General features: G+C 42.5%; 1 protein-coding gene across 10 annotated transcripts in view; it reads left to right on the forward strand.

Annotated features, from left to right (window-relative positions):
* ENTPD5 (ectonucleoside triphosphate diphosphohydrolase 5 (inactive)) overlaps positions 1–25,483 on the forward strand; it is a 29,139-nt gene that overhangs the window by 1,053 nt on the left and 2,603 nt on the right. For 3 of the 10 annotated variants that reach the window (XR_008310229.1, XM_053263956.1, XM_053264014.1), the window contains exons 2-13: positions 4,811–5,088; positions 12,021–12,100; positions 12,658–12,801; positions 13,182–13,257; positions 13,352–13,387; positions 13,576–13,664; positions 14,360–14,439; positions 15,303–15,355; positions 17,734–17,832; positions 19,589–19,729; positions 23,172–23,228; positions 24,256–24,371. Coding sequence is in view for 9 of the 10 variants with exons in the window: in XM_053263956.1 (XP_053119931.1) it covers positions 4,872–5,088; positions 12,021–12,100; positions 12,658–12,801; positions 13,182–13,257; positions 13,352–13,387; positions 13,576–13,664; positions 14,360–14,439; positions 15,303–15,355; positions 17,734–17,832; positions 19,589–19,729; positions 23,172–23,228; positions 24,256–24,371 (1,188 nt within the window). In the remaining variant the exon portion in view is untranslated. Of the gene's footprint in view, positions 1–2,807; positions 2,875–2,932; positions 3,009–3,578; positions 3,631–4,165; positions 4,283–4,810; positions 5,089–12,020; positions 12,101–12,657; positions 12,802–13,181; positions 13,258–13,351; positions 13,388–13,575; positions 13,665–14,359; positions 14,440–15,302; positions 15,356–17,733; positions 17,833–19,588; positions 19,730–23,171; positions 23,229–24,255; positions 24,372–25,483 lie in introns of those variants that run through there. The other 7 variants (XM_053263982.1, XM_053264005.1, XM_053263965.1 and 4 more) reach the window with 7 other exon arrangements.

The following is a 25,483-nucleotide window of genomic DNA, read 5'->3' on the forward strand; positions in this document are numbered from 1 at the left end:
TGATAATCAAGTCATTTCCCTGCTGTGCCATTAGTTTCCCCTAGTCATTCCCTAACCATTACTCTGGTTTACTAAGTGTGTTTTGTTGCAGTTAACATTCAACTTGGTAAATAATTTTCTGATTCAGCGGTCGCCAGGGTCTCTTTTGCCTACCTGGAATGTGCCCCTTGAACTTTCCTGGCACAGATACAATCCACAATTGGACATATATTCTTGTTTGCATTAGATAAATGATAAACCTAAGTTCACAAAGAGTAGTTGACCTTAAACTTGCTTGCTTGCATGATTTATAGCTGAGCCTTTTAAACTGCATGAAACCATGAAAGAGGTAAGTTCAGATGTGATTATTTCTGTCACAGCTACCTAGCTAATGAAACTTTTGGGGGAACTTTGGAGAAGAAAATGCCTAATTTACAAGTTTTTGGTTAAAGGTATGCACAGAGTAAAAGAGGATAGGTCTCTTTTTCAGGAGGCTAACAATCTAAAATTTGATGAAGCGAAGAAATAGCAAGGGTGGACAGGAGAAGAATGTACATTTATTTCAATTGCATGTACTTGGACTTGGTTGCAGTAGAGGATGGTGACTAGGGGTTCTGGGAGATTCATGGAAAAAGTGGGTTTCGAGGAGGGATTTGGAGAGTTAACATCATGCTAGAATTCTGGGAGGCAGTTCTAGGCATAAGGAGCAGCCCAAACGAAAAATGGAGTCATTTGAAGGAGTGGGAAACCTTTGCATGGCTGACAGTGGTAGAACTGAAGGAGTGAAGTTCATGGTCAGTAGTTTATCAGGACAGTTTTTCCAAACCAGTGTGTCCTGCAACACTTGCTGGTTTGCCATGCTGAGTCACTCTGAGTGAGCTCCAAAAGTGGAGACTTTAAACTCCCTGCTTTTGAAGCTGATTTGCACCAGGGGGGAGGGATGTGTCCTTCCCAGTGCCTAAGAGAGTGAGTTTAAGTTCCCTGCTTTTGGAGCTGGCTCACTCCTTTATGTGCCAGGAGTGACACTTCATTTCTGGTGCATTATAGGGTGAATCAGCTCCAGAAGGATACAAGGTACCGCCTTGAATAAGAGTAAAAATTATACTAGAATAAAGAGAAGGGAATAAATTAAAATTATTTATTTACAATAAATAAATATAAATGATTGTGTGGCAGCTTCACTGTCAGGGAAAAAAAGGTGTGTGTTGCAGGGGGGCAGTGTGCCCCAGAATTTCTGGAAAGCTTTGTTTGAGGGAGGAGAGATAGTGGAGACAAAACCAGGGCTTTGAAGGTAAGGTTGAGGAGATAGTGCTGGATGTGGACACAAAGCTAAGAATTTAAGGTGAGGTGTCATGTTCCCCATGATGAGAGCTGAATTATATGTGTTGAGATATTACCATATTCTTTCTGCTTCCCTTTTTGTGCTAGATTAATTTTTCCCCAGATTTTTAAGGCACCCATTAGATTTCATCTCTTTACAACCTCAGTCTACCATTTCTACATATTATACTAAGCTTTCAGTATTGAGTGTTCTAAATCCAGTATGAAGTTCCCTACAGTTTGACAATTAAGAATGTATAGCAAGTACATGAAGTTTATGTGATTTGTGCATCAATCCAAATATTGCTTCTGTAAAGCTGTGTACTAGTTTAGTACTATGGCCAATGACTAATGCAATAAAAGGATTTCCTAATGTTGCTTTTTGTTGTTTTATTTATTACAATTTTGTCCCACCCTCCTTCCAAAGAGCTCAGGATGTCATAAATAGTTCCACCTCCCCCCCCCACCCCATTTTATCCTTACAACAACCCTGTGAAGTGTGTTAGGCTAACAGATAGTAACTAATCCAAGTTCAGCTCTTGCTTCATCATTGCTTGGCTATTTGAACCTGGGTCTCCAGAGACCTAGTCCAACAGTCTGTTCGTGGTACCACACTGTTATACTGTGTAGTACAGAACTGTTTCTCAGTTTCTCAGCAGGAAAGAAAAAACTCTCTGGAAATTACCTGTGAGTAAACATGCTTAGGATTGTGCTACACAGACAATTTCCTCTGGATGCCAAATTCCATCTCTAACAAGCAGGCTCTATGCTTGCACAGCAAATCTGAAATGCAAGTTATGTGCAGTTTCCTTATCATGTGAATGATGCCTGTGTTCTTTAAAGCAAGATTGTATTATAGATTAGATTACCAGTCTATTATATGTAGTCTGGTTCTTACTATACCTTTAAAAAACCAAATGCTGTAGGCCAATATTTATTGGAAAATCCTGCATTTCCTAGTGAATAATTGCCTGCACCATTTTGGATTTCTCTTCCCTTTTTGTACTTGTCCCGTTGGTTTTACCATCCTATACTGATTTATTTCTGATGCCTCCAGTTCTGTGATCATTATCCAGACTTTTATTTCATTCAGATTGGAGTCTGACAACACCCTGAGGTTTCGTACCACTTGATGGGGAAGTTGTTCTAAAACACAATAACATGTTTACAAAGAGGTTCTTTGTAAACATAGAACTTAGTCTATGTAAACATAGAACTTGGTGAACATGCATAGTCTCTCTCAACAGTGTGCTGACAAATTTAGGATTCCGTTCAAAAGGCTTTATTTCATCTTTATAAGACCTGGGTTGGGGCTTGTGCACTAGAAATGTATGGTTTAGGTTTAATATTGTCAGACTACTATTGTCTGCCATCTCATTTTCGTATAATATAACCTAGATGCTCTTATCCACACACACCCCGCCCCGCCCCGCTTGCTTATATATGAAAGATATTTGCAAACTGGTCTTTGTTCCTGTTTTTCATTACAATGACTGCTTGATGATCAGATTACTCTTCAGAAACAAGTTCTCCTGCTCTTCAGACACAACATTCTGGTTTGAAAGTCTAGATGAGGTAAATGACATTGCTACTGTAGGAGGCCTAAAGATTCATTTCACTTTGTTGTAACTAGGTGTAAAGTTGAAGGACCAAGATTAGAAGGTGGAAATATAGGAGGACAAGGATGTGGAACAAAAGACAGAGGGCAGGTGAGGTTTCTGAAAGGGTGGGGCAACAAACTGAAACAAGAGCAGGAGGATGGCTGTTGGAGAAGATTAAGAGTCCAGAGACTATGTATTCAGATGCCAAGTACCGATCACATGTTGGTAGACAGATATAACCGTCAGGCTGGGTGTGCAGGCAGTAAGATCATGCTGAACGGCTGATGCATAAGGTAGACTCTTAGAAATTAGGCAAAGTGTGTCAGCTAGGAATGGGCATGGTCTGTTGAGCAGTGAAGTCAAATTATGAATATGGGGATAAATTAGGATATCAAGTGGGGTTAAGCAGATTGGTACAAGAGGGAAAATGGGATATGTTATGTTGAGGAAGAGGTGGCTTTTATAGTCCCATGTTTGGTTTGAACAGAAACCAGAACAGTGTTGGAGATCCTGACTCAGCATTTTCTAGGCTAGTCTGGAAATAACAGAAGTGTTGCTTTCCTCCGCTTGCTTGCACTTGCTGCAACAGTCTAATGGAAGCATTGCCTGATAAGTCTTATCTTTCTGAATTTGATACTTCAGCATGATTTCTCTTTTGTGAATTTCCTGTTTATTTAGAAGTTGAGGGTTTTGATTTCTCCTTGAAGTGTTATCCAGTAGCAAGGATTAGGTATGAGTTCTTCAGTATATTTCTATTATCTGTTTTGTAATGTTACCTATGCTCTGGGATCTTGTGGGATGCTGAAATGCTATGACTAGACAGAGCTGTCTAGTGGGGAAGTTCAGGCAAAACATCATTTGCATCTGATTTGGGAGTACTGTAAAAGTTGATCCACAAAACAAGAATGATCCTGAAAGGAAAAGTGGCTGCAGGGAAAGAAAACTGCAATTAAATTTGCATTTCTAGTCAGCCTCTAATAACAATACTTAACTCTGTTGGTAATTGTGGTGTCACTTGGAATGGCGTGTTTTTATCCTTCCTGTATACTGATCTTTCTAAGCAGCTGCTAACAGTCACATATGAGATTCTCATTGTCTATGGTTGTGAATGACAATTGTGTTCTGTGCCTGTCCAGCCTTCCCAATGTGACAATCAGGACACAAAAGTCCTGGCCTGGTCAGAGTTTAGCTGATGTAACCTATTTGTTTATTAATGCATTAATCTGAAGTTTGATGTTGTGAATAAATTATCTTGAAGTTGTACTTTCAGGGATTTTGTAAGGAATGTGAAGCAACACTTGCATATTTATGGAAATATATCTATTTTTGAAAGATCTGAAAATGATATAATTCTTATGGATGCAGAAAAGGAGTACTTGCAGGTGAGAGGGAGGTACCGGCAGACTCAGGATAACCCAGATATACATTGGTTTCATAAAAATCTGGAGTGGGGAAAACCTAAGAGGGCCAATCCCCCCACAAAACTGCCCCAATGTAACTCAGTGGAGCAGAATGTTTGTAGACATTCTGGAGGACAGTTAACAGACAACCAATGGACTCACGAGGGGAAAGAGGGCTTGAAAAAAACTAGCAGAAAATGTACCAACTTGAAGAATAGTCTCTCCAAACAGTCACAACCTTTCTGCTTCTGAGGGGTAAAACTTTCATCATGCTCAGGCATAGGCTCAGGTAACATACACCAGGGATTTACTGCAATATTATATAGAATCTTAGAACACAACTTTAATTGTTCCATGAGCATCCTATAGTGGCGATAGTTACTATCAAAATCCGTTGTTATGGGTTGTACTCATCTCTATGGGGTGGCTAGCTTTTCAGACTGTTGGAGACTTCTGAGTTGGAGAAATTCTGCTTATGATGCTGCTTTTGGTTCATACTTTTGTCACCAGGATCTTCTGAAATTCTGCAAGTCCTGATTCATACAGCAGGTGTCCAAGTCCCCCATGCACCATGGCACTTTCCTGGGCCACAGCCATTGCTATGTTTGTGCTCACCTCCATCTACTGCATCGTTTCTCATCCAAACCCAGAGATGTGGTTTGAAGACCTGTTTCCACCTAAGGTGTGTCCAGCCAGTGCCAGCACAGAAACATTTTATGGCATTATGTTTGATGCAGGAAGCACAGGGACCCGAATCCACATTTACACTTTTGTACAGAGAAGCCCAGGTAAGATCACAAGAGCACATGTGTTTTGTACATTAATGCCACAGGGATCCTTAGATTATGAGCGTATCATGAGCCTTGGCTGATAGTAGCTACCTCGTACACTGTCTAGAAGTTTGGGAAATAGCTGGGGCACTTCTGCAACCGGCCTGTGATGTTAATTCTGAGAGCTTGTCTTCTTAAAATAATAAGATTTTAATTCCTTCTGTCTTGTTTGATCTTTGTTTTCATTAACCTTTGACCAGTTTGTACACGTTTACTTCTCTTCCCAAATAAAGTCATTCCGTTAGGCTCTGTCATACTTCTTTGAAAAGATTGCCAATTTAATGCACAAGGCTGATTGAGTTTTACAAGAGTGGAAACCTGTCAGTGGTGTGAAGCATACTTCTGTGCCACCTATTATATTAACTCATAAAGTAAATTGATATTGAAGTGATTGTTAGGAGGGTATCGGTTAACTATGGAAAGCACAAGTATGTTTTCTAAAACTGCCCTCAATAGAGAGGACAAATGAATTTTTTTTTAATGTATGCCAGCTTGTTTCATAAGCTGGAGGATGGAAAAACAAGGAATGATCACATTACAGGAAATGTTAAATAACACCTTCATCTGTTTGGTCTTACTCAGAAGAGCATGTTTTGTCACATTCCATCTCATTATATGCTTGTTTGTTCTAGGATTTTCACATCTGGATTTTCAGGGTTCCTTTTCATACAATAAAAATGAAATTGCCCAGTTGCTTCCATGTATCACCCCCACCCAGTATTCCCTCTAACAGGGATTCCCAGATATTGTTGACTACAACTCCCATCTTATTTATGTATTATTTCTCTATGTCAACCGCCCTGAGCCATATTTGGAGGGGCGGTATAGAAATTGAATTATTATTTCTTGTTTACACAGACAGGTGTTATTGACTGGTTTGTTTTATCCAGACATTGAGTCCTTCCCAAGGACCTGGGATGGCTGAATTTTATTATCATCAATACTGTTGGTTATTATAGATATCATCGCAAAATATAGGCTGTTCCCAGTCAAGTTGCTTTTTGTAATTGGCTGATGGTGATTTCTGTGGCCCCTATGGTGTTGAGGTGCTCTTCAAGTTGTTTTGGAATTGCACCTAGGGTGCCAATTACTACTGGGATTATTTTGGTCTTTTTCTGCCACAGCCTTTCAATTTCAATTTGTAGATCTTTGTATTTTGTGATTTTTTCTATTTCTTTTTCTTCTATTTTGCTATCCCCTGGTATTGCTATGTCGATTATTTTGACTTGTTTTTCTTTCTTCTCGATTACAGTTATATCTGGTGTATTGTGTGGCAGATGTTTGTCTGTTTGTAGTTGGAAGTCCCATAATATTTTTGCATCTTCATTTTCTACAACTTTTTCAATTTTATGGTCCCACCAATGTTTGGCTACAGGTAGCTTGTATTTTTTGCAAATGTTCCAGTGTATCATCCCTGCTACCTTGTCATGCCTTTGTTTGTAGTCAGTCTGCGATCTTTTTACAACAGCTGATTAGGTGGTCCACTGTGTCATCTGCTTCTTGACAAAGGCAGCACTTGCTGTTTGTTGTTGACTTTTCGACTTTTGCTCTTATTGCATTTGTTCCTAGTGCCTGTTCTTGTGCAGCCAGTATTCAACCCTCTGTTTCTTTCTTCAAGTTGCCATTCTTAAGCCATTGCCAGGTCTTGGTGATGTCTGATTTTCCACTTATATTGTGCAAATATTGACCATGCAGTGGCTTATTTTTCCATTGTTCTGCTCGGTTCTTGACTTGTTCTTTCTTGTAGGCCTGCTTTCTTTCATTGGTGTTGAATAGTTTCTCGTTATTGACCATTTGAAGTGCATCTTCTTCACTGTCCTTGATATATTCTTCAAGGCCTCTTTTCTCCTCCTCTGCTGTTTGATGGACTTGCAGCATTCCTCTTCCACTTGAGCTGTGAGGGAGGTATAGACTATCTACATCACTGCAGGGGTGCAGAGCATGATTGATGGTCATTATTTTCCTGGTCTTATGATCTAGCCCAGGCCTGCACAACTCAAATGACCTGGTGGGCCGAAACCGACCATAACATGGCTCATGGGGGCCAAAGTCAATTTTTAGGGTACTGATTATTAAAATAACACCTAATATCAATCAATTAATTAAATCAAATTAAACTGAAATTAATTAAAATGAAATTAATTAAAATTTAACTTTTGAAGTTCTGGCTTGGCACAAATTAATTTAAATTAAAATAAAATAAATTGAATTAAAAATTCTAATACAGGTGAAACTCAAAAAATTAGAATATCGTGCAAAAGTTCATTAATTTCAGTAATGCAAATTAAAAGGTGAAACTGATATATGAGATAGACGCATTACATGCAAAGCGAGATAAGTCAAGCCTTAATTTGTTATAATTGTGATGATCATGGCGTACAGCTCATGAGAACCCCAAATCCACAATCCCAGAAAATTAGAATATTGTGAAAAGGTTCAACAGTCTAGGCTCCAGGTGTCCCACTCCAATCAGCTAATCAATCCATAACACCTGCAAAGGGTTCCTGAGCCTTTAAATGGTCTCTCAGTCTGGTTCATTAGGAATCATAATCATGGGAAAGACTGCTGACTTGACAGTTGTGCAGAAAACCATCATTGACACCCTCCATAAGGAGGGAAAGCCTCAAAAGGTAATTGCAAAAGAAGTTGGATGTTCCCAAAGTGCTGTATCAAAGCACATTAATAGAAAGTTATGTGGAAGGGAAAAGTGTGGAAGAAAAAGGTGCACAAGCAGCAGGGATGACCGCAGCCTGGAGAGGATTGTCAGGAAAAGGCCATTCAAAAGTGTTGGAGACTTTCACAAGGAGTGGACTGAGGCTGGAGTTAGTGCATCAAGAGCCACCACACAGAGACGGATCCTGGACATGGGCTTCAAATGTCATATTCCTCTTGTCAAGCCGCTCCTGAACAACAAACAACGTCAGAAGCGTCTTACCTGGGCTCAAGAAAAAAAGAACTGGTCTGTTGCTCAGTGGTCCAAAGTCCTCTTTTCTGATGAGAGCAACTTTTGCATCTCATTTGGAAACCAAGGACCCAGAGTCTGGAGGAAGAATGGAGAGGCACACAATGCAAGATGCTTGAGGTCCAGTGTGAAGTTTCCACAGTCTGTGTTGATTTGGGGAGCCATGTCATCTGCTGGTGTTGGTCCACTGTGCTTCATTAAGTCCAGGGTCAACGCAGCCGTCTATCAGGAGATTTTGGAGCACTTCATGCTTCCTTCCGCAGACGAGCTGTATGGGGATGCTGACTTCATTTTCCAGCAGGACTTGGCACCTGCCCACACTGCCAAAAGTACCAAAACCTGGTTCAATGACCATGGGATTACTGTGCTTGATTGGCCAGCAAACTCGCCTGACCTGAACCCCATAGAGAATCTATGGGGCATTGCCAAGAGAAGGATGAGAGACATGAGACCAAACAATGCAGAAGAGCTGAAGGCCGCTATTGGGTCCACAGGCTGATAGCATCTATGCCACGCTGCACTGAGGCAGTAATTGCTGCAAAAGGGGCCCAAACCAAGTACTGAATACATATGCATGCTTATACTTGTCAGAGGTCCGATATTGTTCTATTTACAATCTTTGTTTTATTGGTTTCATGTAATATTCTAATTTTCTGGGATTGTGGATTTGGGGTTCTCATGAGCTGTACGCCATGATCATCACAATTATAACAAATTAAGGCTTGACTTATCTCGCTTTGCATGTAATGCGTCTATCTCATATATCAGTTTCACCTTTTAATTTGCATTACTGAAATTAATGAACTTTTGCACGATATTCTAATTTTTCGAGTTTCACCTGTAAAATACATACAATGCAATCTGTACAAAATACATAATAAAATGCATTGTTCTTCCTTTCCACCTCTCCCAAAATGGGGCAGTCTTGAGGGGAGAGAGACAGAGAGACAGAGAGAATGGAGCAGTCTTGGAGAGAAAGACAGAATGGAGTAGTCTTGGAGAGAAAGGGGGGGAGAGAGAAAGAATGGAGCAGTCTTGGAGGGAGGGAGGGAGGGAGGGAGAGAGAATGGAGCAGTCTTGGAGGGAGGGAGAGAGAGAGAATGGAGCAGTCTTGGAGGGAGGGAGGGAGAGAGAATGGAGCAGTCTTGGAGGGAGGGAGGGAAAGAGAATGGAGCAGTCTTGGAGGGAGGGAGGGAGAGAGAATGGAGCAGTCTTGGAGGGAGGGAGGGAGAGAGAATGGAGCAGTCTTGGAGGGAGGGAGGGAGAGAGAATGGAGCAGTCTTGGAGGGAGGGAGAGAGAATGGAGCAGTCTTGGAGGGAGGGAGGGAGGGAGAATGGAGCAGTCTTGGAGGGAGGGAGAGAGAGAATGGAGCAGTCTTGGAGGGAGGGAGAGAGAGAATGGAGCAGTCTTGGAGGGAGAAAGAGAGAGAGAGAGAATGGAGCAGTCTTGGAGAGAGAGGGGGGGAGGGAGGGAGAGCAAATGGAGCAATCTTGGTGAGAAAGAGGGGAGGGGAGGGGGTAGAAGGACACACACACCTGCAGCCATTTCCTTGGCCGTGCAGCGTCTGGAATTGGGGGGGGGGTCAAAGGAGGTTCGCAGCAGGGGGAGGAAGGGGTAGTGTAGCCCTGGGGGCCAAGAAAAAAGGCCTTGTGGGCAGCATGTTGTGCAGGCCTGATCTAGTGTCTCTAGCTCTGCCTGGGTCCAGTCTGTTATTCCTGCAGTGTATCTGATAACAGGTGTAGCCCAGGTGTTTATGGCGTGTATGGTGTTCCCGCCATTGAGTTTGGACTTTAGGATTTTTCTAATTCTCCTGATGTATTCACTTCCAAGTTTTCTTTTAACTTCAGTGTGTGCAATGTTATCAGCCTGGAGAATGCCCAAGTATTTGTAATGTTCTTTCTCTTCCAGGTTCTTGATGTTGCTTCCATTGGGCAGTTCTATTCCTTCTGTTTTTGTTATTTTTCCTCTGTTCATTATTAATGCAGCACACTTGTCTAGTCCAAACTCCATTGCTATATCGCTACTGAATATACGGACAGTGTTTAGCAGTGATTCAATTTCTGACTGGGACTTTCCATACAACTTATTATTATCATTATCATTATCATTATCATCACTAAGCAAAAGCCATTGCAGCTGGGGATTCTGGGAGTTGTAGTCAACAACATCTGGGAATCCCTGTTAGAGGGAACACTGTCCCCACCCCCAATAAATCAGGTGCAGTGTGTTGAAGAGTGTGTCCCAAAAGGCAAGGGGAGAAGTGGTGACCTTGGTGGCTCATGAAGTGCAAGATCTGGCATCACTGGCTTAAAAGGGAGTTAGCAGATGAAAATAACAGGATGTGGATATGAATAGTGCTAAGTCACTGATGGAGGAAAAGCATCACAGCTCCAATAATAAGGAGGGGCAGTGCAATGCCCTGAAAGAGAGACACTGAGGCTAAGGGAGCCGAGCCCGGTTTTACACGCCCATGTGGACCGCTGGCATCGGGCTGATCTCGGCAACTCCACGGCGGCAAACCTGCCTATTTAGCCACCCAGTAAAACGAGGCTAAGGGAGCAAGCTCTCTGTTAACCCTGTTGTTTTGCTTGAGTGGCACACTTGGGGAGAGGAGGGGGATTCCCATAATGCACTGCGCACTTGTGCGGTGCATTATCAGAGCTCCAGGGGGCAGGGTGACACATGGTGGCACATAGGGACACCTCAGTGGTGAAGATTGTGACAATGTTATCCACCCCAGTTGAAGATGGTGGACATGTAAACTTTTGAGGCGCAAGTGCACTATCTTTTGGACAGTCCTAACTGATTTGAACCAAACAGCTATAGTAAGTGACACACAGTGACACCTCAATGGTGCATTTTGTAATGATGACATCTACCCCAATCCAAGATGGTGGACACATGAACGTTTGAGGCACAAGAGATCTAACTTGTGGGTCTCAATTTGCACCAAATTTAGACCAGATGTAGAGATAGTGAAAGAAAAGTAGGCTGATTAGTTCTTACTAGAACAACTCATTTATGTTTCATATTATCAAAATCTGCATACGTGTGTATGTTGGTGACTAGCCTTGCTTCAGAGTAGAGGTTAACCTTCTACCTTAGTATTCAACCTTTATGGAAACAGACATACAGAGGCAGATAGGCAGATGGAGCATGGATTCATGAGGGCAAGGTTCTACTGAGAGAGTTGATACTCTTGGAGGTTAATTGGTGCTATACTAATTAGTTCCAAACTGCTGTATTCTTCGCATCCAGAGTGCTTTCCAGATTACCTGCTCAAAAGCAGTAAAATGCTTTGGCATTGGGCAGAGCACATTGAAACCGTAAATAAAGGCTGTTGTGCAAAGCCATCAGGGGGAACAGAAACTCCACAACAGAGAAATAAAGCTATTTATTTGCACTGCACATGCGATGTTATAGGACTGTAACGTGGCAATGAAATCCAACATAAGGCATCAGAAATGTGAATGGCACCTTGCTATTAGTGCAGGGACTGCAGTGTCACAATTCAGGGAGTACGGAAGCACACTTTGCACATCCGTAGTGACACTGTGGTGAGGCTTCATCTGAAGAGCACCCAGAAGGCCTATGTTATGCAGACCAGCCATCCAGAAGCCCATGATAATGATATGCACAGCATTAACTGAAAAGTTTAAACTTTGAACAAAACTCACAGCTGTTAGATGAATGCCCATATGCTTCCCATTGTATCACGACTTTTCAGTTACACCATCCTTGGCATAGAATTAATATGTCTAAATAATATTAATTATGGTTCATACTCTACACGTATATGACCAAAAAAACCCACCAGTTGAAATATATATTGGTTCTAAAATATATCATTTGGAACTGTCAATAGTTTTATCACTTTCTATCTGCAATACTGATTGTTATAAAAGCAGCTGTATTTAATTTTTGCAGAAAAACCTCCAGACTTAGAAGGGGAAATCTTTGAATCAGTCAAGCCAGGTCTCTCAGCTTATGCTGATCAGCCTGAGAAGGTAACTCATTCTGATGGATATCTGTGTTTCTGTTCCTCCCTCCCTGTTCTAAATGAAAGTTATTTACAACTAAGAAGAAATAGAAAGAGCAATGAAGAGAGAAAAGAAAATAGCAGCAAATGAAAAGGAGAGGGATTTTTAAAAGTGACCGTGACAACTGTTAGGAAAAAATGGAAGAATCTCTATTCACCATTGACATTTAAAGGGAGTGTTATTGATACATAAATACATACAGCACTATCACTGTACATGGTTACCTTTAACAAGAGCAAAAGATAGCTCCATACCCCTAAGCAGTTTACAATCTAAAATTTAAAAAATGAAAAAGACAATAGAAGGAGGTGAGGGTTGCATGTGAGCAAATGCAGTTATGCATACTTTAGTTTTATCTGGGAACAAGAAGTAAGGGGTTAAGCCAAAGTTCTAGCCAAAGGGAAAAAATGTGGGTTACAAGGAAGTATTCGAAGGGAGAGAAAAAGCTTTGAAAGGACCTTGCCAATTGGCACTTTCTCCAGTGCGATTGAAATGTTCGTATCTTGGTTTCTGTTAATCTTCAGGGTGCAGAAACTGTCAGGGGGTTGTTAGAAATGGCCAAGGAAGCTGTGCCGCCCAGCCACTGGAAGAAGACCCCATTAGTATTGAAAGCCACAGCTGGGCTAAGGCTATTGGCAGAACACAAAGCCCAGGCTCTGCTCTCAGAGGTAAGGTTGGGTAGTATTGAGAGTGAGGGTATCATTGTGCAAAAATAGGGACTGTCTTAATGGCCTCTTGGGTGCCTGTCTGTGTATGCTTCCTGGGGCCATGAACTAGCCTGTTATTTTTTTGTAACGTTATACCAAGCTTGTGTGAGGAAGCTGCTGCCCGTATAACTCTGCCTTGGTAAGGGTGGAGTGTCAGTAAGCCAGGAGATAGCCCTGTTTGATTTCTGGTATCTGGAGGTTGAGCAAAAAGCATTAAACATGTACCACTTTGCCTAACTTCCCTCCACTTCTTGTAGGAAGGGAACGTTGTGGCACCCATACACTCAATTCCGTGCAAGTTCCAAGTTCTAGGAATATAACCTGGTTTTTCTTTTCCACAGGTCAGGACAGTTTTTGAGGAATCACCCTTTCTAGTTCCTGAAAACAGTGTTAGCATCATGGATGGAACTGATGAAGGTGAGTCCAGTTGATAACAATTGATGTCATTGTATATTGCATTTGAGGTCTAGAGATGGAAGGACTTTCAGTGGCTATTTCTTCCTTCTTGTAGGTATTCTAGCCTGGATCACTGTGAACTTTTTAACAGGTAATTGTTGCTGCATGATTCAGTTTTAAGGCTCAGATAGGGTCTGTTCCATAAAAACCTGAGTGTGCAAGCCACTATTCTTGCACTTCTGGTGCATTAATTCTGCTTCCAGAACCCAGGGAAGAATGAATATGGGGGCTGTCCAGGCATGTGGGGCTGCTTTTGAACTTCTGCAATGTTACCTGCAGGGCAGCTGTATGGCCGGAACGTGCAGACAGTGGGGATCTTGGACCTAGGAGGGGCCTCTACCCAGATCACATTCCTACCACAGCGAGAGGTGAGGAATAGGATGGTGTCTGAAGCAGGACCCATTCACTTTATCTTAGTATTTGAAAGTACTCACTGAGGGAAAGATATTTCCTCAAGCATTTAGGGCTTTATAGGTAATGCCAAGCAGTGGGAAGATTCTTTTTTGGTTAATATCAGAGGGAATGTGAAGTGGTATATTTGGTGGTATGTGTGGTGGTTTTATATCACAATTTAAATTAGTCTTGGTCTGAAAACAGTACATGCAGCACCATTCAACTTCAGCAGAAATATTCATTCATTAAAGTTTAGCCCCTTACCAAGAAACAGAGAGAGGAGTTCCTATGGTATCACGACTCTGCCATTTGAACATTTTTTGGCCTGTTAACAGAAGATAAGATATAATTGTAGGACCAGTGTTCCCTCTAACAGGGATTCCCAGATGTTGTTGACTACAACTCCCATAATCCCAAGTCAAAGGCCACAGCAGCTGGGGATGCTGGGAGTTGTAGTCAAAAACATACTGTACAATTGCAAATACAATTACATCTACAAATGATTTGTCAAAGTTATTTTTGCTGCTGTGAAAAGGCCACCACTCTTTCCAGTTGTGTTGTATCTGTGTAAATGTCACATTATCTCTGATAATCAGCAATGAGTTTCCAGTCAGTTTTCTCATGAAGTCACAATCACAGAACAACCTCTTTTCATTATCCTCATTTTTAGGAAACCCTGGAGCAAACACCAGTGGATTTCCTTTCCTCCTTTGAAATGTTCAACAGTACTTATAAGCTCTACACACACAGGTGAGTGAGAAGATTCCAGATACATGATTCTCTCTTCACTACTTGATGGTATCATTTAAACTCCTGTCAGAAGCAAAAATTTAAGAATTTATGCTATAGTCTTAAAGTCAGTATAGTTTTTGCTCATTTTCAGAATGATTAAAAATAACTGTTGTAGAATATTAGATACTAGCTGAACCGGGCTCAGAGCATCTGCGCCTCTAGTTCTCCTGCTTTCTCCCCACCACTGCCCACTCGCTGGCCTGACATTTGGCCAGCAGGCAGGCCCAGAAAGGGAGGCTGTGCCGCCCTCTCTGCCGCCTGCTCGGCTGTTCTCCAGTGCAGGCTGACCTGGGGCCGGAGAGGGAGGCATACGGCTCCAGTGCGGGCCTTCCTTTGGGCCAGCAGGCGGGCCTCTCACTTCCCTGACAACCTGCCAGCCACTGTTTTCTTCCCAGCCATGCCCGGCTGCCTGCTGTTTTCTCTGGTCGGCCGCCCACCTCCATCTTCCCCCCCGCACTGGTCCGGCTGCCACCACCGCCATTATCTTCCCTCCTGCCCGTGCCCGTTGCTATCTGGGCAGCTGCTTGCAAACTCTCGCAAGAGCTGCCATGCATGGGATTAGCGACAGGTACGCCACAGAGAGAGAGAGAGAGAGAGAGAGGGATCTTAATTCTCATTATAATAAACAGAGTCATTATTAGATTATCGTAAAAAGCCACATGCTGGCACGATATAGTTGGAGAGCTTGTTTTAGCAGAGTATCACTTATATTCATGGTGGTTGGTTTTTTGTTTTTTTTAAGGAGCTTGCTGCCTTCATGTGGGATTGAGTGAGACACAAATGTCAATTCATAAATGTGTGTTGTTTCCCCTTCTTTCCAGCTATTTGGGTTTTGGGCTGAAGGCTGCACGACTGGCAACACTGGAAATGGAAGGTACAGTTAGCCAGAATAACATGATTACACAGGCTGATAATCTTGTGGTAGCAATTGAGTTCCCATGTTTTCTAGCTGTGATTTCATGTTTGACTTTATGCTTAGTGGCAGTGTTTTGTCTACGAATGGGGGATAGCCCTTATTTCCAATGTAGCAATATTGGGAGGAGAGCTGATCTTGTGGTAGCAAGCATTTGCCGCTTTGCTAAGCAGGAGCCACCCTTAAAATCACATTTTAAACCTTATAACCAGTTAAACAGTAAAAACTATAAAACACCACCAACCATAAAAAAGACAAAGAGAATCAGGAGGGCCAAGAGACCTGGCAGCCCCTAATGGGTAAAAGCCTGAACAAATAAAAAGGTCTTTAGTTGTTTTTTGAAAGCAGCCACAGATATCAAAGAGCGGCCATTCACTCACTGGGAGAACATTCTAGAGCCTGGGGGCAACAACAGAGAAGGCCCTGTCCTGTATGCCCAACAATTTAGCCTCTCTCAACATCAGCACATGGAGCAAAGGGCCCTCTGACGACCTTGTTGGGTGAGCAGAAACCCTTAGGAGCAGGCGGTCCTTCAGGTATCCAGGGCCCACACCATTAAGGTAATAACCAGCACCTTGAATTGTATCCAGAAACAAATGGGCAGCTGGAGCAGCTCTTTCAAAAATGGTTTAATATGCTCTGAGCGATCAGTTCCATAGAGAACCCTGGCAGCTGCATTCTGCACCAACTGAAGTTTCCGAATATTCTTCAAGGGCAACCCCACATAAAGCACATTGCAGTAATCCATCCGTGACATGACTAAGGCATGGATAACCGTAGCTAGATCTGCCTTTTCGAGAAATGGATGCAGCTGGAGCACTAGCCAAAGCATGCAAAGGAACCCCTGGCCACCACCTCCACCTGAGCATCCAGAAGCAGAGCTAGGTCCAGGAACAACCCCAAGCTCTGCACTTGCTCTTTCAAGGGGAGTACAACCAAATCCACAGCTGGTTGAATCACCCTATCCCGATTGGCTTTTCTACTGACCAGCAGCACCTCTGTCTTATCTGGATTTAACCTCAGTTTGCTAGCCCACTGGTTCAGTACATCCACTGCTTCCCTAGGATCTGATGTCAGAGAATGGTAGATCTGAGTGTCATCTACATATTGATGACACTTTAGTCCAAACCTTCTGATGATCTCTTCCAGTGGTTTCATGCAGATAAACAACATGGGGGACAATAGTGAGCCTTGCGGGACCCCAGAGGCCAGGGAGTCAAGCAGAAGTCCCCCAGCACCACCTTCTGGAACCTCCCCCCAAGAAAGGACCAAAACCACTCCAGTGCACCACCCCTGATCCCTATAATTGAGAGGCGGTCCAGAAGAATAACATGACCGATGGTATCGAATGCCGCTGAGAGGTCCAACAGAACCAAAAGGGACACACACCTCCTGTCTAGTTCCCGGAATAGGTCATCCACCAGGGCACCCAAGGAAGTTTCAGTCCCAAACCCAGGGCAAAAGCCAGATTGAAAAGGATCTAGATAATCTGTATCATCCAAGACCCTTGGATGATACTGACACCACACGCTCTATCGTCTTGCGATAGGGAAGATATAAAACAGGCCAATAATTATCAAGGCTGGTGGAATCAATATAAGCTGCCTTATGTGGTTCATAATAGCATATTAAAGCCAAACCCTTGGGTGGAGGTGACTTTGGGTTGTCATCATTTTGTTTACATTGCAGAGGCTTAGCAGATATTTTTAAAAGAGCACTGTCTGGTTATACTCTATTTGTAAAGGGTGGAGCTTTGGCCTTTTAGAAAAATGATGGGGGAGTCTGGATTTCAGCTCTGCTTTAATGTGAAAAGATTCAGCATTGGGGGATGTTCCTGTTTTAGAATTATTTTAAGCATTGTCTCATTATTTTGATTAGCCTTGGGGCTCCCAGACATTGTCAGCATATCCTCCATAAGAACTTGAGTGCTTTCTCAACATACTACAACCATTATCATTTTTTTCTTTCCCATCTACATTATTCTACCACGGTTTGAAGTGCATTTTGCCCATTCCCCAGAATATACTGAACTCCCTTCTTCCCATCTCTATACTGTCAATGCTTTCAATCCAATATGTGGGTAAAACAGCAATACTCCCCAATATGTGCCCATCTCTCGCATTCTCACTCATGTCGCAAGGCCAGGACCCCTGACCTATATAGACTTACATAGTGGATTGAGCATCCCGTTTTGATAAACAAACAAAATCTTGATTTTCCCCCCTGAAAATGGAGGTGGTTCTTTTAAAAAAAATGTTCCCAACTTTCTTTTCCTGCAATTGCAAGGGGAACAGAAAACACAAACCTTCCTGATGATTCCCATCTATTTTCTTCAACAGCAGATGGACAAACGTTCCGAAGTTCCTGTTTGCCAAAGCAGCTGGAAGCAGAGTGGCACTTTGGAGGAGTGAAATATCAGTATGGTGGCAATAGAGAAGGTAAGTGTGAAGGATGTTGTTTTCCAGGACATATGCAATTAAAGGGCATTTTGGCTTCATTCCCTTTATATTTCCCTGTATTTTAGAAGACTGCCATGGAGATGGCCCCTGGCTGGAAAAAGTGTAAACTCTGCCTGAAGTGATCAGTAAACAGATCTTCAGTCTAGGAGTCATAATTTCTGATCTTTGAAACATTTAATTATTACACTTGACTGACTAAAAGAGACAAAATCTCTGTTATACCATAAGGATGGAGCACTCTCCCACTTTTGGTAATGTTTGACATAAAATAAGACAACTTTTTGTCCACAGTCTGGAAACTGATGGATGAGACTGGATACAGTGTCAGTGTACAACTTCTGTGGGTTTTTTAAAGGATAATTTTTAGAGAATACCCAAACACTGGTGAATATTAGGAAGGGGTATTTTTTAACCTAGGTAATTTTGGCACCTGGACCGCCCCCACCGCAAGGCTCCCCCGCCCCCAGTCTACTTTTGGGAGCCTCCTGCCATGCTAATCCTCTGTGTGTGTGTGTTTTATTTCAGCTGCCACGTGACCAAGGGGTGGCTGCTGGGGGGTGAGCCCTAATTGTGAGGCGCGCCTGTGCAGTTGAGAGAAATCATCGCAAACCCATGACGTCACTGTACGTCACAGGCTTGCAATAATCTCTCTCAACTGCGCAGGCGCACCTCATAGTTAGCAAGAGCTGCTGGGACAAACGGCAGGTTTGGTGTGGTGGGGCAACGGCAGGGTGGGCGCAGGGTGGCTGCAGGAGGTCCCCCGGACCTTGGAGGCCATGGTTAGAGTGTTGGGGTTAGAGTGCCTCTGCTGGAAACACTCAAAACTGGTGAGCTGGCAAGTGGATTTGTGGATACCTGGTAATATTGCCTAGAGATATACATATCAGGTGGTATAGAAATATCATAGATAGATAAATAAATATTTCTGTTTCTGTAATATTTCCTGACACCACATCCATGGTGTTTAATTTGGAGAGTGTTCATTGTGATAAGATGGTCCTTTTCTGGAGGACATTTTGCTCCACAGCATCTTCCCCCTGCCCCCCACTTAAAGTTTTTTTTTAAAAAAAAAACAAGATTGAATGTATATTCCTTCAGTAACAAGGGTAGAGATGGGAGTGTTTTCAGGCTGTAAGAATGCTGAGGCGAGGTCCATGGAGGACAAATTTATCAATGGCTACTAGTCTGAGGGCTATAGGCTACCTCCAGCCTAAGAGGCAAGATGCCTCAAATACCAGTTGTAGGGAAGCAACAGCAGGAGAAAGGGCATGCCCTCAGCTCTTGTCTGTGGGCTTCCCAGAGGCATCTGGTGGGCCACTGTGTGAAACAGGATTCTGGACTAGATAGGCCTTGGGCCTGATCCAGCAGGACTGTTCTTATTTTATTTTTTATTTATTGTTAAGTTTATACCCTACCTTTCATTAAGAAAATCCCAAGGTGGCTCCCAATAAAATTTAAAAACAAGATTATAAAAAGACACATCATGACATTGAGCTTAAAAATACAAAAACAAATCTGATTTTTAAAAAAATTAAAAAACAAGCATTAAAAATGTTATGTTCTTAAGTTGCTGGAATGTTAGGGGAAATATGGTCAATTTGAGGAAGGCCATCTAAATCTCTGCTCTTGTGCTTTCTTGTCTTCTCTTTATATTTCTCTTGGTTTCATTGTTATGAATTCTGCACTATTTGCAGTGGAGTTCATGTCATGCTTACATGTGTGTTTACTCTGGCAGGGGAAACAGGATTTGAACCTTGTTATTCAGAAGTGCTGAAGGTTGTACGAGGAAAACTGCACCAACCAGATGAGATTCAGAAAAGCTACTTCTATGCCTTTTCCTATTATTATGATCGGGCAGTGGACACTAACTTGATAGGTGAATAGTAACTGCTTATTTATGTATTTATTTATGACCTTTGGGGAGTGGTTACTTTTCTTTCAGTCTTGACATGAATGCAGGTGGACAAACTGAAATATAATCCAGACCAGACTGGAGTACTATTGGTCAGGGAATCTCTTTCTCTGGGTGGATGTGTATAACCTGTCCTAGATGGGATTGCATTTTCACTGAATGATCAAGTGTGCAGTTCAGGAGTGTTCCTGGACCTGGCATTCTCCTTGGATATCTAGGTGCCTAGAATCACCTTTTACCAGCTTCATCAGGTTCATCAGCTGTGTCTGTATCTGGACACAGTGGATCTCATGCCATGGTCACATCCAGACCAGACTACTACAATGCTTTCTTCATGGGGCTAACTTTAAAGTTGGTGCAAGAACTACAGTTGCTAAAAATGTGGCTGCCAGTATGTTGATATGTGACAGTCAAGTCACACCAATTACACTGGCTCCCTATTCATTTCTAGACTCAGTTTAAAGTGTGCTGGTATTTTTTAAAGGTAACAGCCTGGATCAGGTTACCTTAAGGATAGTCTTTATCCCATGAACCTATCCAAGCCTAAGTTTGGCTTCAGGGTCCCTGCTCTCTGGATTGTCTCCACTGGAAATTTGGCTGGTGAGTACCAGGGAAATTTGGCTGGTGAGTACCAGGGACAAAACCTTCTCAGTGGCATCACAGCTATGAAATATCCTACTTGGGAAGATCCACCGGGCTCCTTCCTTTAGATGAAAACTTTTTTATTCAGTCGGGCATTTGACAACATAACTTTTTCTATGGTTTTAAATTATTTTAATGTTATTTTAGTGCTGCTTAATTTGTTTTGTTGGTAATTGTTGTATGCTGCATTGAATGCATTTGTAGAAAAACAGAGTAAATATGAATCAAAATGAAAAAGTATTTTGTATTTGAGGGAAATGCAATACTTTCTCCACTGCTATTCTGAATGTTGGATGGAACGTGACAGCACAAATGGCTAGTGCCTGTATAGGCAAACCTCATTACCCCCAGATCCATATCCATGGTCAGGGAACTGACCTGACCTTGGCATACGCTGAAAATGGGGGGGTGGGGTGTTTGAATCTGTGTGTGGATGGAAATGACCTCCAGCTGCCATTTTGAGCATGGGAGCCATTTTGTGGCTCATTCATTTTTTAAAAAACCATTTTTTCCATGAAAAATCATGGAATAATGGCAAAATTCGGACTTCTGGGGGGCATTGCTGGACTGCTGGAGACCCATGGAGCATGGTAGGGCACTTTACTTTGCATCTTTGGTCCATTTTTTGCTGGGTTTTGAAAGATTTTTGGGTCTTCAGGAACCTCACCCCCACATTCCCATAGACTTTAATGACCCGGTATTCGTGGATTTGCTACCTGCGGTAATTGCAGAGAATGGAACCCCCTCGGATACCGAGGTCCAATAGTAGTGATGAGTCACATGACATACCCATCCCAATGCTTGTACCACCTAAATAAATAAATAAATGTTGAAAAGCTTAACTTTTTAAAGACTCAGGAGGGCCGTATTCTGAATGCAGGTGCGTGCACAATACCTTGATACTGCCAGCCAGAACAAAACTCATTCCGCACAAACATGAAACAAATTAGAGGGACCACTGCATGCATGGTCTTAGAGATTCTAGATTTCAGTACTTGTTTACAACAATCCTCTAATTTACACTAAATCATACAGGTGGGCCCTCGTTAACCACAGATTTGTATATCCATGGATGGGTCTTAGAGACCAGATTTCTTTACTCATGGTGTAAAAATAGGTTAAGATCTGCCTATTCACAGTTTTGAGTGGCTAGAAATAACTTCCAATATCATTTCCGGCTACCATTTTACAGTGCAGAGCTATTTTGTGGCTCTTAAAAAAATTTTTTTTTAATCCTGTGATTTTTGGGGTGTGTGTGTGTGTGTGTGTGTGTGTGTGAGAGAGAGAGAGAGAGAGAGAGAGAGAGAAATCAGAAGAATTGGCGGTGGAGGGTGGGCATTGCTGGAGAACAAAGTACAGTACTATATTTCTCTTATTTCTTCCTCCTCCCTGATTTATTAGATCTTTTTTGTTGTTGTTGGGAACCTAACCCCCCAATTTCCATTTTATGAAAGAAAGGAAGGTTTTGTTTTTCATGGTTTCTGTATTCTTGCCTATAGGCAAGAATGGAACCCCCACAAATAACAGGGGCCACCTGTATTTTCCAAATAGTGCTAAAATATTGATGAGGCACCAGATAGTACTAAAACGACATGGGAATGTGACTGGCCTAGCATATATTTAGTTGTATTGCAAGTTAAATGTCTATTTTAGTTGCTCTAAGACTGTAGACCAGGCCTGCTCAACTTCAGCCCCACAGCTGTTTTTGGATTACACTTCCCATAATCCCTAGCCACAGTGGCCAATAGCCAGAAATTATGGGAGTTGTAGGCTAACATCTGCAGAAGGGCTGAAGTTGAGCAGCCCTGCTGTAGACGGTTCTAGGAAACCTGGGTTTTAAATAAGCTTATCAGAGATCCTTCAGTGAAAAAAGAATGGAGAAGTGTCACAGAAAGTTTGCCCACCACTATCAAACTTCTATTGCATTGTGAACTACAACAGGGAAGCATTGCATACACTCTCCATTCATAGCAACATCAAGACCCAGGAGCCCATGGTAGCTCCCATCAACCCTAAGTGCTGCTCTCTAAGTGTTTAATAGTCCTGTGCAAAGCTTCAGCTGAAGCCAAATACTACACACAGACACCACAAAGTACCGTGCTTTGTCCAGCACCAGTGGGGCTTCTTTAAGGCAAATGGAGCCTTGTTGAGCCCTAGTGCCATCTTGGGAGATGCACTCAAAGCACTGAGAAGAGTAGTCCTTCCCAACACTTGTCCCATAGAACTCTATGGAAAAACTACTAGAATGGACTACATTTCCCAGTGCTCTGTGCATGCCCACCAAGTTGGCACTGGGACTTGACAGGACTAGATTTCTCTTACCACCATCACCCCCAGCACTGGGCAAAGCGCAGCACTGTATGGAGATCTCATGCTGTGGCTTTCACATTGATGGTTCTTTGCCAAAGTGGTCCCCGCTTGAAAAATAGTGACGATTACTGCAGCAGACTTCTTACCAGCAACCAGTGTGAAACTGACTGTACACACTAGAACATGCCCCAGTGAGTATTAGTTCTGCAGGGCTTCTTTGGTAGACAACTCAATGTTGAAAGGATTCCATAAGGGAAGAAAGTTTAAAAAGCACTGCTCCAGGGAACCCAACATGCAACTGTAATTCAAATAAACTTTCATTTTTGAGTTTTGTCTTCTGGTAATTGACTGGAAAGTAATGTTTGTAGATTCATCCACTATGCTATGTCAGCAGTTTTTCATGATATCTTTTTTCAGTCAAAGGATGATCTTTCTTTCTTTTTTAATGTTTCAGATTATGAAAAAGGTGGAGTTCTACAAGTGAGAGACTTTGAAAGGAAAGCCAGAGAAGGTAAATAGCTTTTGGAGGCTTGAACAGTTTATCCAGTTAATGTACTAGTAGCAGCTCTAGTTTCAGTGTCCTGTGGAATACTCGGTTCCCTAATTGTGTTTTTCAGATGGAGGGCTATTTTGGTCAGTTATTGATATTTTCTATTGTGCGATTATACCTTGAAATACCAGAGCATAATTATTTTTCAGGACAAAACGGTCTAACATTAAGGTTTTAAAGGCTAAAATGGAGGTAGCAGACCGAATCGGGGGTGGCAGGGGGGAGAGAATTCCAAAGTGTGAAGGGGTAGCGACAGAGAAAGCCCTTCCACGGGCCCTAGTTCTATAGACCTCTCTGAGACCAGGGACCGAAAGAAGGGCAACTTGAGAAGATCTCACAGGACTGGCCAGAAGAGGAGGTCCTGCAGGTAAGCAGGTGCTAAGCCCTGAAGGGTTTCAAAGATGAGAACCAGCACTTTGAATTGGGCCCAGAAGCAAATAGGTAACCAGTTCAGCGACCACAAGAGAGGTGTCACACTATCATATCTCCTAGCGCACTTAAGCAGGCGGGCCACTGCATTCTGGACCAACTGAAGCTTCTGGGTTGTCTTCAAAGGCAACCCCAGGTAGAGCACATTACAGTAATCCCAGACAAGAGATGGCGAGGGCCTGAGTTACCATTGCCAGGGCCCGCCGGTCGAGATAGGGCCACAACTGGTGGATCAGCTGAAGCTGGGCAAAGGCACCTCTGGCCATGGCATCCACCTGCTGCTCGAGCGGAGCCGTGAGTCCAAGAGGACCAGAGACCAGTCTGGCTTCCACATTCTGTACCAATTGTAGTTTCTGGACTACATACAAAAGCAGCCCCACGCAGAGTGCATTAGAATAGTCAAGCCTGGAGGCATATGCACCACTGTTTTAACATCATTTTCCTGCAGAAATGGACATAGCTGACGTATCAGCTGAAGCTCATACAGTTGTGTGATACAATAGTTGTATTATCCAATCAACCATTCTAATGCTAATGCATGTTTCCGTCTGACCTATAGTGTGCAACAATCTGGACAGCTACAGTTCTGCCAGCCCTTTTCTATGTATGGATCTAAGTTATATTACAGCTTTATTGAAAGAAGGGTTTGGATTTAAAGATAGCACAATTTTGCAGGTGAGTAAAATTGGCTGCAGGAAGTCTTGGTGGAAGATGCTCTTTTTTTTATTGGCACTACTTGCTGCAGTATTGCAGATACTATTTCATTCCACTTTAGTGGTGGGATGTTAACATTTTACTTACTTATTTACTTACTTAGACACAAGATATTCATTAGTAAATGCACAAAAAAGTTTAGCATTTTTGTTTCTTCCCAAGTCAAATACTGCTCAAATTTCATATTAGGGTTGTGCACAAAACATGATTCAGTGTCTGAATCTCAGCACATCCCTTTAAAACAGAGGGATTACACATCCTCTTAAACATGGAGGAGAGCAGGTCCATACCTGCTCCTTCACCGCTGGCCGTCAGTTCCTTAATCACAGCGCTCTCCCCAGCAAGGTATAGACCTGCTCTCTCCTGTTTTAAAGAGGATGTGTAATCCCTCTGTTTTTAAAGGGATGTGCTGAGATTTGGACATCCCTGTTTCATATACTTGCATTTTGGGACTTTGAAAAACGACCCACCCCACCTTTTTTTTTTGTACCGAAGTATCATCAGTAGGTGGTCACAAATATTAATTGGAAGTGACTGTAATTGAGTCACTGTCAGTTTTCAAGATAACTTTCAGTTTATCTTGAATGCTGCAAAAATCAGGTTTCGAAGTGTCTAGTAGGTGGACTCTTGGTTTTGAGTTCTGAATCTTACGTAAGTTGTTTCCTGTTAGAACAACTTCACCTAAAGAAAGGGAGAGAAATACCGTAGTTGCTGCCTCGAAAGTACTAGTTTAGATGTTCCTCGGCACTTTCCAGGTTACACCCTGCAACAAGGTGTATCTCTGGAATGTGCTTCCACACTTCCTGCATTGTGACACTGCAGTCCCTACACTGACAGCAGGGTGCCGATCATATTTCTAATGCCTTGTTTCGAATTTAATTGCTGTGATATAGCGCTATAACATTGTATATCCATCATTAAAAGGGTTTTTTTTTTGTTTTTTTAATGTTTTTGCGAGACTGCTGGATGCCTTGCTATTTATGTTTTGAATGCGATTTGCCTGAACAGAAGCATTTTACTGCTGTTGAGCGGCTAATCTGAAAAGTGCCTTGTCAAATCTTTCAGGATTTATA

The sequence above is a fragment of the Hemicordylus capensis genome, chromosome 1, assembly GCF_027244095.1.
Source record: "Hemicordylus capensis ecotype Gifberg chromosome 1, rHemCap1.1.pri, whole genome shotgun sequence".
In the NCBI taxonomy this organism is placed as follows: domain Eukaryota; kingdom Metazoa; phylum Chordata; class Lepidosauria; order Squamata; family Cordylidae; genus Hemicordylus; species Hemicordylus capensis.